Raw genomic sequence first — 16,769 nt, forward strand, 5'->3', positions numbered from 1 at the left:
AGAAAACTTTCATAGATTCTACTGAGGTGGTTTACAACCCATTGAATTTTCCAGTATCAGATAACCCACACAGGTTCACCCGTCCACATAGGTCCTTGCTTTTGTTCACCTTCCCCATCTCTGCATCATCTGTCCATCCCCACACCCCACAGCCTGGTTTGACCTGTAACCTACGAGCCTCTGTCACAGCTCTCCCTCACACTACTCATACTGTCAGATTGATTTATTAATTTACTTATTGAGATACAGTGCACTGCCCTGCAGCCCCCAAATTAATCCTAATGTAATTACAGGACAATTTACAATGACCAATTAATCTACCAACCACTACATCTTTGGGCTGTGGGAGGAAACACACACAGTGACAAGAAGAATGTACAAATTCCTAGAGGCAGCGGCAAGAATTAAACTTGGGCCACCTGTACTGTGCTAACCACTACACTATCGTACTGTCCTCAACCTTTCCTCATCTCTCTCAGTCCTCTCGTGGGGTCTTGAGTCGAGACATTGACGCACAAACTTTGTCCATATGTGCTGCTCAGCCTGCTGTGTACTTTAATTCTCCTATTTGTTTTGTTTCTGATTCCCCCATTTGTAGTTTCTATTTGACCCAGGATAATTGTTATTCTATAATATTAGGCTAAAACACTAATTAAATAGTGTTGAATGAATGTAAAACTGCTATCAGATAAAACATATTAGAGAAATCAGAGAAGTGGCTTCTACTGCCACAATGGAGCCCAATTCAGGCTGGAAAAACAACACCTCACATTCCATCTGTGTAGCCTCCAACTTGATGTCGTGAACATGGATTTCTCAAATTTTTGATAATCATTCCTCCCCCACCCATCTCTTTTTCCCTTTCCCAATCTGGTTACCCTCTCCCCACCTTCTCTTCCCCTCCCAACCCTATCTCCTATTCCATTTCCCATTCTGGCTACCCTCTCACCCCTTCTCTTCCCCCATCCCCATTCCCATCACCTCCCTCTGATTCCCCACCTCTTTCCCTTTTTCCCATGATCCACTCTCCTCTTCTATCTGATTCCTTTATTCCTTCAGCTCTTTACTATTCCACCTATCACCTCTCAGCTTCTCATTTCATTCCCCCTTCCCCTGTGAAGAGTACGAATTTCAGGTTATATACTGTATACATTCTCTGATATTAAGTGAACCTACGAACCCATCCACCTACCTCCCCTCTCACCTGGTTTCACCTATCAACTGCCCGCTTGTACTCCTCCCACTCCCCCCACACTTTTTATTCTGGTTTCTTCCCCCTTCCTTTCCAGTGCTGATGAAGAGTCTCAGCCCGAAATGTCGACTGTTTATTCCTCTCCATTGATGCTGTCTGAGTGGTTGAATTTCTCCAGCATTTTGTGTGTGTTACTCCAGGTTCCAACACTTGAACCACCAGGTTCAAGAACCGTTACTTCCCCTCAACCATCAAGCTTTTGAACAGAAGAGGATAACTACACTCACCTATTGAGATGCTCCTGCAACCAATGATCTCACCTTAAGGACTCTCTATCTTGTTATTTCATGCTCTTGTTATTTATTGCTATTTATTTATGTTTACATTTGCACAGTTTGATGTCTTCTATGCTCTTGCTCTTTCGTTGATCCTGTTTACAGTTACAATTCTATGAGTATGCCCGCAGTAAAAAGAATCTCAGAGGTGACATGTATGTACTCTGATATGAAGAGTATCTTATGCCTCAAATAACTGTGTATTTGCATAAAATCAATAATTAAACAAATGAAGTAAACTTGCAGAATTAACTGAAGCCTTCATTTATGTTGTTAGTTCGGACTTAATAAAACTTTTCAAATGCTAACAGGCAAATGCCAGGATTAAAAATGGCGATACACCATCAGACTCGCTGTGACGCAATCGCTGTCGGGATCATGGAAGACCTGAACGATCGGTCCTCCGCCGAGTAATCAATGCCGGAATATTGGAGAACCGGTCCGAGAGCGCGTCCTCGTTATACATGCGCGGAATAGGTGGCTGATCTTAAAATTTTAATCTTCTGATGTTTTGGAAACTTTTCCTCTGGGGGAAACTGACGCAGAGTTAGGAACCCCGGAAAAAAAAGGTGAGAGAAAATTGGCGTTCGAATGAGAGAAGGGAAACAGACATTTGGAGAGGGCCACAAATCTGCAGATGTTGAAAATCCAAAGCAACATACAGAAAATGCTGGGGAAACTCAGATGAAGGATCTCGACTTGAAATGTTGACGTCTTTTCCTTGGATGCTGTCTGGCCTGCTGAGTTCCTCCAGCATTTTTTGTGTGAGTGCTGTATTTGGAGAGGGAATAGGCCCCAACCTGGGATTCGCGTTGAACATGAGCGTGAGTAGAGGACGGGAAGGGGAGAGAGAGGGGGGCGATGTGATGGAGAGGAGAAAGCGAATGTCGAGGTGGTGAAGAAGAGATGGGGAGCGGAGATATTGGAAAATCCACAATCAATAAGAGAACGAATGTTAAAAGAAATATTTTAAAAAAACAACACAAACACTCTGCAAGTCAGGCAGCATCTTTGGAGACAGTGAATTAACTTTTTGGGTTCAAGAGCTTTCCAAGATTATTGCCCGCCCACCTGGTGCTTTTACAGCATTTTCTGTTCTTATTTCAAATTTATAGCGTTAGCATTTTTTTCAATGTTCCTTAATCAAAAGATTTTCTTCATACAGAGCAGTGGGTTGTGGAGCTTGCTCTGGTGTGGAATGGGTTCAGCCAGTACGTATCCTGATGTAATTAAAAGACCTTTGTAAGCATAAGAGAAACCTTACCACCCTGAGATTCATTTTTTCGGGCATTCACAGTAAACACAAAGAAACACAATTGAATCAATGAAAACATACACAACAAAGATGGACAAACAACCAATGTACAAAAGACAACAAACTGTGTTAATACAAAAAATAAGAATAGTAATAAATATATAAGTAATAAATATCAAGAACATGGGTTGTAGAGCCTGTGAAAGTGAGTCTATAGGTTCTGAAGTCAGTTCATTGTTGGGGTGAGTGTAGTTATCCCCTTTGCAACAGCAAGATTGTATTAGTTCAGAGTTCAGTTCCAGTGCTGTTCTGTAAGGAGTCTCTGTACATCCTCCCCATGGAATGTGTTTTTTTTCCTGCGTTGTCACAGTTGAAAGATGTCCCTGGTAAATTGCCCTGTGTTTCGATTATGGTTAATCATGTTTGTCACGGGTTGCTGGGGTGGCATGGCTCAAAGGACCTGGAAGGGTTGTGTCGTTAAAATTAATAAATATCTAATTTTGGCCTCAACTCCTGGAGTGCAAAAATCTATCCATCTCTTCAGAGCTGCATGTTGGAAACTTTTAAAGATTCACAATTATTAGAAAGAATAAATTACTCCTTATCCAGATCCATGGGGGTATGCCTTGGTCCCCAGCACCACATGATCCAAGGAAGCAGGATCACCCACCAAGAAGCAGGAGATTTACCAGAACGCACACAACCTGCAGGTTCCCCTCTCTCCTATGATCCCTTCTTCAGTCCTGTTCTTCCTCTACCCATCACCTCCCAGCTTCTTAGTTCTCTCACCTTCCCCACCCACTCACTTACGGTAGTTTAAACGATCACCCACCAGCTTTAACTCCTCACCCCTCATCCACCTTATTCTGGTTTTTGCCCCCTTCATTTCCATCCCTGATGAAGGGTCTCAGCCCAAAATGTCAACTCTTTATTCCCTTCCGTAGGTACCGCCCGACTTGCTGAGTTCCTCCAGCATTGTTGCACAAGAGTATCAGCAGCTGTAGAATCTTCTGTGTTTATAAGCCCCAAATTGTGACCTATTCATAGTGCTGAGCATAAATTATGTAATAACTAGAACATATTTGAAGGGAACTGCAATTGCCTTGGGAGATTTTAATATATGTATTAATTGGACAGATCAAACTGGCAAGGGTATCATAGGAGAGCTATTTTGGAGTGTGTCAGGGATTGCCCCACATGTTATGAGCAGTATGTCATGGAACATATGGGAGCAACATGTTTTAGATTTGATCATGAGGAATGATTAAGAAGTGATATTCTGATCTCCGGGGTGGTCATACATCATGGAAACAGGCCCTTGGTGCAACTGGTCCATGCCAAACAAAATTCCCATCTAAGCTAGTCCCATTTGCCCGTGTTCTGCCCATATCCCTCAACCTTTCCTAAAAATGTACCTGTCCAAGAACCTTTTAAGTGTTGTTAATGTGCTTCCCTCAACCACTTTCTCCAGTGAAAATAAAAGTCTCACCCTGCTTAACCTTGCTCTATAATTCAGTCCCTTGAGTACTGGCAGCACCCTCATAAATCCCCTCTCCAGTCTTTCTGACTTAATACTATCTTTCTAATAGCATGACCAAAAATGAAAACAATATTCCAAATGCAGCCTCAATGCAACAAAAGATCCTAACTTCTGTACTCAATGCCCTGACTGATGAAGGCTTCTTCATCACCGTCTACCTGCGATGTCATGTACTTGTACTCCTTGGTCTCTCTGTTCTACATCACTTCCAGCGCCCTACTGTTCACTGTGAAGTTCTACCCTCATCTACAGAACTGTGCAAAAGTCTTAGGCACCCTAGCTATATATATGTGCATAAGACTTTTGCACAGTGTTGTAGATGATGGATAACACTGGGCCTAATGCCAAGCCATGGGGACCTCCACTGGTCATTGGCCTCTATTCTGGGAAAACAAACTTACACTGTCTCCTGCTTTTTCCCACCATCTTGGTTTATAAGATGAATGGGTTATCTCCTACGTGTACTTTGTCTTTTTGCAAATATGGTTTATTTTAGGAGCGAAGGACATGTGCAAGAAAGCAGAGTTTGGTTTTCCAATGAGGCAGTGCAGATGGATGTCAGCTGCAGAGCGATGGCTTAGACAGAATTTTCTCACTGAATTTTCAGATCTGGAAATAGACAACAAAAAATTACATTGATTGCCTCAACAGACATCACGCCATCGAAATAGAAGGAGTAGCCCTTGTTAAACACGAGGTTTTGCAGATGCTGAAAATCCAGGGCAACACACACAAAATGCTAGAGGAACTCAGCAAGTCAGGCAACATCTATGGATGGAAATGAACAGTCGACTTCTTGGACCTAGATTTTTCGTCAGTAGCATTTGTTCTCCCTTTAGCATAAGCTATTTCATTTGTAGTTTAATGCTTGCAATGTTTACAGAGTTACAGAGCTCTACAGCACAGAAACTTCACGCTACACTATTATTCTGCCTAGTCCCATCAACCTGCAGAATAATTTTTAAAAAGCCCTCATTTTCACTCTACTCATAAGTATACACATAAAATGCAAATTTAGCGGACATGCTATAATTATAGATGAAAACTTTTGGCATTTTATATAGCATGAAAAGAGAGTTTTAATGAAAGGTAATTCCTTGGAATTTAAGCTCTGTTACTCCGAACCACAGAGAATTTCCAACCTTTTACATTTTATTCCGTAGTCTGCAGTATTTGAGTTTTGGGCATTGTGTTTTATTTTCGATTCACTGTTTTCATCTGCTCTGATTGTTACTGCAGGTTTTTCTTGAACATCCTACACTATGACGACAGAAACTCTGCAGCAGGATGACCTGGGGGCAATCGCAAAGCTCCGTGTCAAAAATTTTCTTCAGCATTTCCAGATGATCAAGCAAGGTGCTGAATCCAAAATCTACAAGGGAAGTTTCCTTGGAAAGCCAACTGTTGTGAAGGAACGGTTCCCCAAATCTTACCGTCACTCTGCTCTGGACAAGAAACTCACACATCGCAGGACTGCTCAAGAAGTACGATCTATCCTCAGGTGCCGGAAAGCTGGTCAGTGTCCATTGTAATGCCTTTTGTTTGCTCAAATATGATATAGGAACCTCAACAACATCTTGAAAACAAATAGTTAATATTTTAGGTGAAAACTCTGAAAGAAGTTTTCTGTTGTATACAGTTCTGGTTGCCTCATTATAGGAAGTCTGCTGAGGCTTTAGAGAGGATGTAAAAGAGGTTTACCAGGATGCTGCTGGATTAGAGAGTATGTGCTATAACGAGAAGTTGGACAAACTTGGAATATTTTCTGTGGAGCGGCAGAGACTGAGGGGAGATCTGATAGAGGTTTATAAGATTGAGAGGCATAGATAGGGTAGACGGATAATATATTTTTTCTAGGGTTGAAATGTCTAATATCAGAGGGCATGCATTTAAGGGGAGGGGGTAATTTCAAAGGAGGTGTGAGGGGCATGTTTTTTTTACACAAAAAGTGGTGGGTGCGTGGAGTGCACGGCCTGGTATGGTGGTAGAGGCAAATTGAGACTTAAGAGATGTTTACATTGACACATGAATGTGAGAAAATGGAAGAAGGAGGATGAGATTAGTTAGCCATTTGGGTACTAATTGAGTTAGTCCAGCACAAAGGGCTTGTTCCTTTGCTGTATTGCTCTATGTTCTAGTTATTCTTTTGATCATATAAACACAAGTTTCCGAATCAGATCTAATATCACCGGCATATGTCGTGAAATTTTTTAACTTTGTGGCAACAGTACAATGCAATACATACCAATATAGAAAAAAAACTGAATTACAGTGTGTGTGTATGCATATGTATGTGTGTATATATTTTTTCATTAATTATTTAAACTATATATTTAACTAATTTATATAGAGGCTGGTACCCATGATGGAGCTGACTAAATTTACAACTCTCTGCATTGCATTTACACTTTCTATTTCTTTGCTTCAGGATTAATACATTTCTTCCAAGTGAATGTTCCAAAATTTCATATCAGGTTTTTACTTTTAGCAGATTAATTGATTGGATGAGCTCATGGTGTGGATTTCAGTGGTAGTAGTCCTAGGCGGAAATATTTGATTCCCTTGGGAGCTGCATGCAAAATGTTGCCACTTTCTGACATCATTTTGAGTCCATCCCCTCACTATTTTTGCTCTATTTTCACAGGACTTATTTAATATTTTATATTGTTTATTTGTTATGTGCCACATTGAATGACGTGGACTATCATGGTCTGTCCATGACCATGATTGCTCTTGGCAATTTTTTCCTACAGAAGTGGTTTGCCACTGCCCTCTTCTGGGCAGTGTCTTTACAAGACAGATGACCCCAGTCATTACCAGTACTCTTCAGAGATTGTTTGCCTGGTGTCAGTGATCACATAACCAGGACTTGAGATGTGCACCAGTTGCTCACATGACCATCCACCGTCTATTCCTGTGGCTTCAAATGACTCTGATTCAGGGGCTAAGCAGGTGCTACACCTTGCCCAAGGGTGACCTGCAGGCTAGCAGAGAGAGGGAGCACCTTACCCCTCCTTTGGTAGAGATGCAACTCCTCCCGGTTCCCAAAATTTTTATATACATTTCTTGTTATAATTTATAGTATATTTTTATGTTTTGCATTGTACTGGTGTCACAAAATGAAATTCACGACGGATATCAGTGATGATAAACTTAATTCTGGTTCTGCTGTTTCAGTGGTTTTCCAATGTTCCCTTTAATTGGCCATCACCAGAATCTCTGGCAGCAATTTGCTGGGGGGGGGGTCAAGCAACATCTGTTGGGGGGGAAGAAAAATGTTCCATTTTTCAGTTCGAAACCCTGCATTAGAGCACTTCAAAACATTGACACCTCCTTTCTTCACCTCCCCCCACTGTATCTCAGTGCCTCACCACCACCGATGCTGCTCAACCCACCGAGTCGCTCCAGCAGATTGTTTTTTGTTTCAGAATATAGCAATCGCAGTCTCTTGTCTCCAAAATCTCTACCTCTGCCTCTCAGGCAGGGATTCTCAACCTGGAGTCCACGGACTGGTAAGGGTCCATGGCATAGAAAAGATTGGGAAGCTCAGCTCTAGGGTTTAGGAACTGGCCTGTGTCAGCTCTCCAGAGCTATGTTGGCACCGGAAGCATGGCAACTCTTGTGGGCTGCCCCCAGCATAATCCTCACTGATTTGATTTGACACAAAATAATGCATTTCACTGTATGTTTCAATGTCATGATAAACGTTCGACAAATAAAGTTAATCTTTCTTATTTTTCTCTCTGTATGAATTGGAATTGGTTTATTATTGTCACGTATCAAGATACTGTGAAAAGACTGTCTTGCGTACTGTTCATGCACATCAGATCATTGCACAATGCACTGAAGTAGTACAAGGTAAAACAACTAACTGAATAAATAACATAGATTGGCAGAGGTGTAGTGGCACCAGCACTGGACTTGGAGGTGAATGGTCCCGAGTTCATATCTGGTTAAGTCTCCATCTTGTCGTACTAGAGAACCATTCAATAGTCTTGTAACAGTGGTATAGGAGCTGTCCTTGAGTCTGGTGGTACATGCTTCAGGACTGTGACCAGCCACCTTACCTATGCCTCTCATGATTTTATAAACCTTTGTAAGATCACATGTCAGCCCCCTCCCTTCCAGGGAAAATAGTCCCAGCCTATCCAGTCCCTCCGTATAACCCAAGCTGTCCAATATCCTTAGTATCCTTGGGAATCTTTTCTGCACTCTCTTCGCTTAATCACTTCCTTCCATGTAGTATGGCAACCAGAAATGTGCACAATATTCCAGCTTCAGACTGATTAGTATCTTCTATAGCAATAACATGACATCCCAGCTCTTGTACTCAGTGCTTCATCTGATGAAGACAAGCATATCATCATTATGCCAGCTTCACCACCGTGCCTACCCTAGGGCCTGTCTGTTTTACAACACTTCCATCAGCTTTCTCCTTCACTGTGGGTCTTAGTACCCAAAATGCATCACTTTGCACTTGTATGAGTTAAATTTCCATCTACCGTTCCTTTGCCAACTTTCCCAGGTGAGCTAGAGCACATTTTAACATTGGACATCCTTCTTCACTGTCCACCATACCACCCGTTGTGGTGAATTGCACAAACCCACTAATCATTACTACCTACATTAATATATGTAATTTATTTACTTATTGATTGTTTGATTGAGATATAGCACAGAATGGGCCCTTTGAGCCGTACTGCCCAGCAACCCACCAATTTACTCCTAACCTAATGCCAGGACAATTTACAAAGACAAATTAACCTACCGCCCGGTACATATTTTGGACTGTAGGAGGAAACCACAGCCTGGAGAAAAAGCATGCGGTCACAGGGAGAATGGTTTTACAGGCAGTAGTGGGAATTGAACCCAGGTTGCCAGTACTGTAAAACTTTGTGCTGAATACTATGATACCATGCCACCCTATGTGACAAACAGAAGCAGACCTGGCACTGAAACATGTGGCATTTCACTGGTTACAAGTCTCCAATATGAAAAACAACTGTCTACTATAAGTTGTTGGTCTACCAGCACATAGAGATATCTGTGGAGGAACGCTGCCGACTGGCATGTTCCAGGCTGCAGGAGTACATGCTGAGGAATGCACTGAAGCTTGGTGCCCCACTGCAGGGGGCTTGGTGGGGAAAGACCGCAGTGTAGGGTTCTGCTACTGGAGAAGGAGGGGCAAGGTTGGGTGAGGAAGCTCCAGAACTATTTATTTATTTATTTCAAGATCCAGCACAGAACAGGCCCTTCTAACTCAACAAGCCACACTGCCTGGCAACCCATCAAGTTACCACTAGCTTAATCACAGGACAATTTACAATGACTAATTAACCTATCAACCGATGCAGCTTTGGACTGTGGGAGGAAACCCACACAGTTCACTGAGAAAACATATAAACTCCTTACAGGCAGCGCTGGAATTGAACTCCAAACTCCGAAACACTCCAAGCTGTAATAGTGTAACGCTGCACTACCCTGGCACCCGTTGTAGTGCTGTACCACCCTAGGGGCACGTGCACGTAATAGAACAGTACGGATAGGATTGACTATAAATGTAAAGAGTAAAAAGGCAGTGAATGGTTTATTCTTGTAAATATTCAACTTATTTATTTATTTATTGAAATACCACACAGAATAGGCCTTTCTGGCCCATCAAGCCGTGCCGCCCAGCAATCCCCCGATTAAATCCTAGCCTAATCACAGGACAATTTATAATGACCAATTAACCTATCGTCTGGTACGTATTTGAACTGTAGTGGGAAACCCACATGGTTACATGGAGAATATACAAACTCCTTACAGGCAATGGCGGGAATTAATGTTGTGCTAACCACTAAATTACTGTTTATTTTGACAAAAACAAATGTCTTCTCCCACCCTTGGACTCCTATAGTTTTTGCATTAAAAACTAGAGTAATGACATTAGGCACTATAGTACAGCTTTAAGCAATAAGCTCTCAAACCATCTTTCATCATGAGTCAAGTTTTTCAAAAGGTGATAGACTGAAATCAGTAAAACTATGTAGAAAGTCAATTATCTTTTTATTTTGTAGGTATTGCAACCCCTGTGGTATATTTTGTGGACTACAATTCAAGTTGCATCTACCTCGAAGATTTAGTGGGAGCTTTTACTGTCCGTGACTATATCACTTCGGTTCAGAAGTCTCAGCAGGATACAGAAAAGCTGTTTCCCTTGGCTGAAAGAATTGGGCATATCCTCGCAAAAATGCATGATGAAGATGTCATTCACGGGGACCTCACTACCTCAAACATGATGATACGCCAGCCTGAGGAAGAGTTGAAATTGGTACTAATCGATTTTGGCTTGAGTTTTATCTCTGCTCTGCCTGAGGATAAAGGTGTCGACCTTTATGTCCTGGAGAAAGCTTTTCTGAGCAGCCATCCCAACACAGAAAGTGTTTTCAAAGTCTTCCTGAAGAGCTACACAAACACATCGAGAAAATCGGCTCCTGTCATAAAAAAGCTTGATGAAGTTAGACAGAGAGGAAGGAAGAGGTCAATGGTTGGATAATGAAAATCAGAGCAAATTTATTATCAGCGTACATATGCATCACCATATACATTTTCTTGCGGGTATACACAGTAAATCCAAGAAACACAATAGAATCAATGAAAGACAGCACTCAAAAGAACGGACAACAACCAGTGTACAACAGACAACAAACTGTGCACAATACAAAAGAAAAAAAATAAAAGCAATAAAAAAACGAGAACACGAAATGAAGAGTCCTTCAAAGTGAGTCTGTAGACTGTGGGAAGAGTTCAGTAATGGGGCAAGTGAGGTTATCCCTTCTAGTTCAAGAGCCTGATGGTTGAAAGGTAATAACTGTTCCTGAACCTGGTGGTGTGGGTCCTGAGGTTCCTGTACCTTCTTCCTCATGGCAGCAAAGAGAAGGGAGCATAACCTGGGTGGTGGGGACCCTTGATGGATGCGGCTTTCCTGTGACAACACTCCATCTAGATGTGCTCAATGGTGGAGAGAGCTTTTCATGCGATGGACTGCACCATATCCACGCTATTTGTAGGATTTTCTGTTCAAGGGCATTGGTGTTTCCATACCAGGCCTTGATGCAGCCAGTCAGTATACTTTCCACCACATATCTATAGAAGTTTGTCAAGGTTTTAGATGTCATGTCAAACCTTGGCAAACTTCTAAGAAAGTAGATGCACTGTTGTGCTTTCTTCGTAATTGTACTTGTGTGCTAGGCCCAGGACAGATCCTCTGAAATGATAACAGCAAGGACCGTCTCTACCTCTGATCCCCCAATGAGGACTGGCTCCTGGACCTCCGGTCTCCTCCTCCTGAAGTTAATAATCAGCTCCTTTTTCTTGCTGACATTGAGTGAGATTGTTGTGTGGTGCCACTCTGCCAGATTTTCAATTTCCCTCCTAGAAGCTGATTCACCACCACCTTTAATTCAGCTAACGATGGTTGCATCGTCTAAAAACTTAAATATGGCATTGGAGCTGTGCTAAGCCTCACAGTTATAAGTATAAAGCGGGTAGAGCAGGGGTTAAGCACACAGCCTTGTGGTGCACCTGTTTAATCGAAACATTTTATTTTCCTGTTCTTTAATTTTAAAAATCTGTCAAAATCTTTTATACAATAAATTTACATAAAGATAGTTCTTTTACTGTGTTTAAAATTGTTAATAAATGATTTAATGCTACCTAAGTTTTGTTTTATTTTTCTCCCTCCACTCCATTCACCACAAATTATAGAACAGAGAACAGTGCAGCAGTACAGGCCCTTCAGCCCATAATGTCCCAACCCTTTAACCTACTCTCAAGATCAATCTAATGCTTCCCTCCCACGTACCCCTCTGTTCTTCTTTCATCCATGTGCCTATCTCACGCACATGCCTAATTACCTCTGACATCCCTCTTGTACTTCCCTCTAAATGCCTTCATTATCTCCCACCTTGTCATATTCGCCCTGAGTAAAAGTCTCTGGCTGTCCTCGATCATCTTCACCTCTATCAGGCCACCTCTCATCCTCTCCAAACGGAAAAGCCCTAGCTCACTTAATTCAATCTTTCTTCATAAGGCATGCTTTCTGATCCAAGGAGCATCCTCTTTGCTACTTTATTGAAGAGGATTCAAAAGAATCATTTAAAAATAGGCACATACAAGTAAATTCAGTTATGCTTTGTACTCATTTTCAGGAGGGAAAAAATGCTTGAAAATTTCACAGTCTAACCCACAATTTGAATCCACAGTATTTACCATTTACCTTGATAATCATAATAGGAGAAATGTTATGAATGATAATCAGAATTGGGCTTAATATCACCGTCATATGTCATGAAATTTGTCGTCTTTATGGTAGCAACACAATGCAATACATAATAATACAGAAAAAATCTATTAGAGTAAGAATATGTATATTATTAAATAGTTAAGTAAGTAGGGCAAAAATAATAATAAAAAAATGTGAGTTATTAGGTACACCTGAACACGTCGTTAATGCATGGTCTCAACGTCCATTCAGAAATCAAATGGCAGCGGGGAAGAAGCTGTTCCTGAATCATTGAGTGTGTATCTTCAGGCTCCTGTGTCTCCTCCCTGATGGTAGCAATGAAAATCTTTATTTGGAAGCAATTATCCATTAAACTGGATTTCCTTCACTGAGTTCTGGAGTAAGCTGAACTAAACTCGAGCAATGGCAAGTTTAAATCCATACTATCTGCAAGAACATTTAACTCTTACAACGGATACAGAGCTTGTTGTCTATGTTAGTGTTTATTGCCTAATTTGTCCTTGAACCAAGTGGCCATTTTGGAGGGCAGTTGAAAATAAGAAATAAAAGCTGTTTACTACTTGTATCTGCTCCACCATAAATTTTAAACACAGTAAAAGAACTATCTTTATGTAAATTTATTGTATAAAAGATTTTGACAGATTTTTAAAATTAAAGAACAGGAAAATAAAATGTTTTATTTTTGCCCCAATCACATGTTGCTTCATTATCTGAATAAGTAAAGATCTGTTTTGAATACACTCTGTGGCTGAACTCTACAGCTTTATTAGGCAGAGAACTGCAAGAGTTCATTGCTCTCTGTGTGAAGAAGTTTATTCTCATCTCAGTCCTGAATATCCAACCCCCTTAATTTTGGGACAGTGACCCCAGTTCTAAACAACCCATAAGAAGTTTGTACATTTCACCACAAAATGTTGCAGAGATATTTGTACTGTATGCTGATATCTACTTCTAGATGATTTAAATAATGCTTTCAAAGTTGCCCTGACAAAATAACCATTTATGTTACCTATATTCAATGGCCACTTTATTAAGTGCACCTGATCATGTCGTTAATGCAAATATTAAATCAGCCAAACATGTGGCAGCAACTCATTGCATAAAAGCATGGTCAAGAGGTTCAGTTGTTCAGACCAAACATTATAGTGGGGAAGAAATGTGATCTAAGTGACTTTGACTGTGGAATGACTGTTGATACTAGATGGGATGGTTTAAGTATCTCAGAAACTGCTGATCTGGGATTTTCACACACAGCAGTCTCCAGAGTTTACAGAGAAATGGTGCGATAAGCAAAAAATATCCAGTGACTGGCAGTTGTGTAGGTGAAAATGCCTTGTTAATGAGAGAGGGCAGAGGGGAACAGCCAGACTGGTTCAGGCTGACAGGAAGAAAACAAGAACTCAAATAACCATGCGTCACAATTGTGGTGTGGCGAGGAGCATCTTTAAATGCAGAACATGTCAAAACGTGAAGTAGATGGGCTATAGCAGCAGAAGAGCATGAACATACTCAGTGTCTACTTTATTAGGTACAGGTGGGGTACCTAATCAAGTGGCCACTGAGTGAATGTCTTTTTGTATGTATAGTGAAACTTATGTGAAGGAATAGGATCACACAGATTTTGAATGAAGATTCCAAGATCTAGAAAACATTTTATCAGTTGCCCAACTTACAAAATTACATCTTAAAATGCACCGATACACATTCTACATTTAAGCTATTGGTTACTTCTTTGTAGTGCATTATTTCTGGGAGAGAAAATCCCTCTTAGGAGTTCCCTAATAGAAAATCCTCGGTTGTTTTGGATGCGAAGGTTCACTTTATTGTCAAATTATACATGTACAATGCAACTCTGATATGTGTCTTCTCCAGATAGCCACGAAATACAGAAGGGAAATGGGAGTTGATGAAAGAAAAGTTATCAATACCCTCCCCCCGGCACAAAAGAAAAGAAACAAAAATTTGCAGATCCCAAAACCTTCTATCCCCTCCCTGCAGAAAAAAACAGTGACAATAACAGTCCCTGACCCCCTCACTCATAGAAAAGAACAGCAACAGCAGCATCAAAACCCCAAACCCCATTCTTAAACACATTAATGAATCAGCCACCTGCCAATTGGCCACAAGAAAGAAAACACTGAAAAAGTGAAGGAAACCAATATAAAGTACAGTCCGATAATCACATAAATCTCAAAATATCAGAAACATCTTTTCATCTGCATACGGGAGCAGCTGCACAAACTCAGTCCTTCCGTAAAGAGTGACTGCTGACCCATGTCTGAACGCGCTGATTTAGCTTCTGACCACCATTGTCTTGGAAGCCTCTGTTGGGAGCCATCGGATGCATTGGACTGAACTGAAGAAAACACCTTAATGAAATCTTTCCTGTATCTAACTGGTAAATCTTGGGATCGATGAAAATACACCATTCTTCATAAGGTAATGTGTTTGGCCTGGCTGGTATTGAGCCTATTAGATTTGCAAATTATATCATTGGATACCAAATGTAGAATGGCAACAAATTTGAAGACAACGAAATTCAAAGGCCATTCTCCCTTGTCCTTTTTTAACAGAGTTAAAGGCATTTTGTGAGGTAGTGAAAAGTCTATCTAAAGTAGTTGGAGCTTTGCTACATTTTTCTTAGACCATTATGTGGTGAAGACAATATCAGTTGTATTTCTGAATTTGGCACTGTGAGGAAATGGTGGGGATTCTTGTGAAGACTGTTCTAATGGCAGAGAAACTACATTGATGATCACAACGGTGTCTCTCAACTTTCTTGAAGATGGTCCGATATCATACTGTCTCAGAACCAACAAAACTGGAGTGGAAGAATATCATCTTCAGATCCAAAGGATTGCTGAAGAATTTAAAATGTTACAAAGAACAGTCTACAAGATCCTTGTTCTCCAAATTAATAACACCACATCACCTTTTATGCAGACCAGTAGTGGATCCAAGCAGAAGGCGCAATGTTGCTCAAGTATAGGAAAGGAAAGGTACGTCGCATCCGGAGTTTCTCCGGTTAGTGGATGATTTCCCTCCACGCCTCTCTGACGTAGTGGGGAACCGCGTACGAGGCAAGTTACAGCAGTGGTTTGCCATTGCCTTCTGCCGGCTGAGTTTCCAAAGAAATCACCAGCTCGTAACCCAGCACGGATGGAAAGCGTGCAGGAGAGCTGGCTGGATTCGAACTCGGGACCTTTTGTCCCAAAGTCCGGCACTGATGCCACTACGCCACCAGCCAGGTAAGTGGAGTTTAACTTGAGTGCTCTGCTGCCCGGGATCATCATCACATTTATGGCTGTGCCCTTCCTGGATGGTGGGTCAAAACACTGGAGAAAAATTCTATATGCCAAAATTAAGTCATTGTGTAATGCTTTTTTAACTCCAAAACATAAATTAATCATAAGAAAATGCATTGGCCCAGGGATAACATGTCTACGTTACATTTATGATGGGGCATAATAATGTATGCCATTCATGTACTTTTGCATATATCCCGTAATGAATTATGTAAGCAACAAAGGCTGCTTAATCAAACAATAGATTTACAATATTACCGAAATAATAAATACACAACACGCCTCCCTGTTTAGCTGTAAACTCCTACTCAATATAGAATGCATCTCAACTCAAATACGTAACATATTGCTCTCTGGTTTTATATTTTATTTTTATATTTTATATATATATATACACACACACACACACACAGACTGCCTATAAAAAATATTCACCCCACCTTGGAAGTTTTCATGTTTTATTGTTTTATGACATTGAATCATGGTGGATTTAATTTGGCTTTTTTTTGACACTGATCAACAGAAAAAGATTTGTGTCAAAGTGAAAACAGATCTCTGCAAAGTGATCTAAATTATTTACAAATATAAAACACAAAATAATTGATTGCATAAGTATTTACCCCCTTTAATATGACAAACCAAATCATCACTGGTGCAGCCAACTGGTTTTAGAAGTCACATAATCAGTTCAATGGAGATCACCATGTGCAGTCAAGGTGTTTAAATTGATCGTAGTAAAAATGCACCTGGTTCTGGAAGGTCCAACTGCTGGAGAGTCAGTATCCTGGCAAAAACTACACCATGAAGACAGAAGAACATTCCAAGCAACTCCACAAAAAAGTTATTGAAAAGCAC

The 16,769-nt window shown here is 40.9% G+C and overlaps 1 protein-coding gene across 2 annotated transcripts; it reads left to right on the plus strand.

Annotated features, from left to right (window-relative positions):
• Positions 1 to 1,880: 1,880 nt before the first annotated feature.
• On the plus strand, positions 1,881 to 15,792 carry tp53rk (TP53 regulating kinase). Of its 2 annotated transcripts, none has more exons than XM_072243181.1 (3): positions 1,881 to 2,096; positions 5,562 to 5,837; positions 10,382 to 15,792. In XM_072243181.1, the coding sequence occupies exons 2-3, from the start codon at positions 5,585 to 5,587 to the stop codon at positions 10,858 to 10,860; spliced, it is 732 nt and encodes a 243-aa protein (XP_072099282.1). In that variant the 5' UTR covers positions 1,881 to 2,096; positions 5,562 to 5,584; the 3' UTR covers positions 10,861 to 15,792. The 2 variants fall into 2 exon arrangements, with proteins under 2 accessions (XP_072099282.1, XP_072099290.1); XM_072243189.1 differs by lacking the exon at positions 1,881 to 2,096 and adding an exon at positions 2,166 to 2,351.
• The last annotated feature ends 977 nt before the right edge of the window (positions 15,793 to 16,769 follow it).

This window comes from Mobula birostris, chromosome 2 (genome assembly GCF_030028105.1).
Source record: "Mobula birostris isolate sMobBir1 chromosome 2, sMobBir1.hap1, whole genome shotgun sequence".
NCBI classification, from domain to species: domain Eukaryota; kingdom Metazoa; phylum Chordata; class Chondrichthyes; order Myliobatiformes; family Myliobatidae; genus Mobula; species Mobula birostris.

Bases quoted from the DNA above. Each gene is read 5' to 3' on its own strand.
- tp53rk (XM_072243181.1), top strand. From the start codon at position 5,585: ATGACGACAGAAACTCTGCAGCAGGATGACCTGGGGGCAATCGCAAAG. The intron at 5,838-10,381 runs GTCAGTGTCCAT...TTTATTTTGTAG, and splicing joins CCTCAGGTGCCGGAAAGCTG to GTATTGCAACCCCTGTGGTA.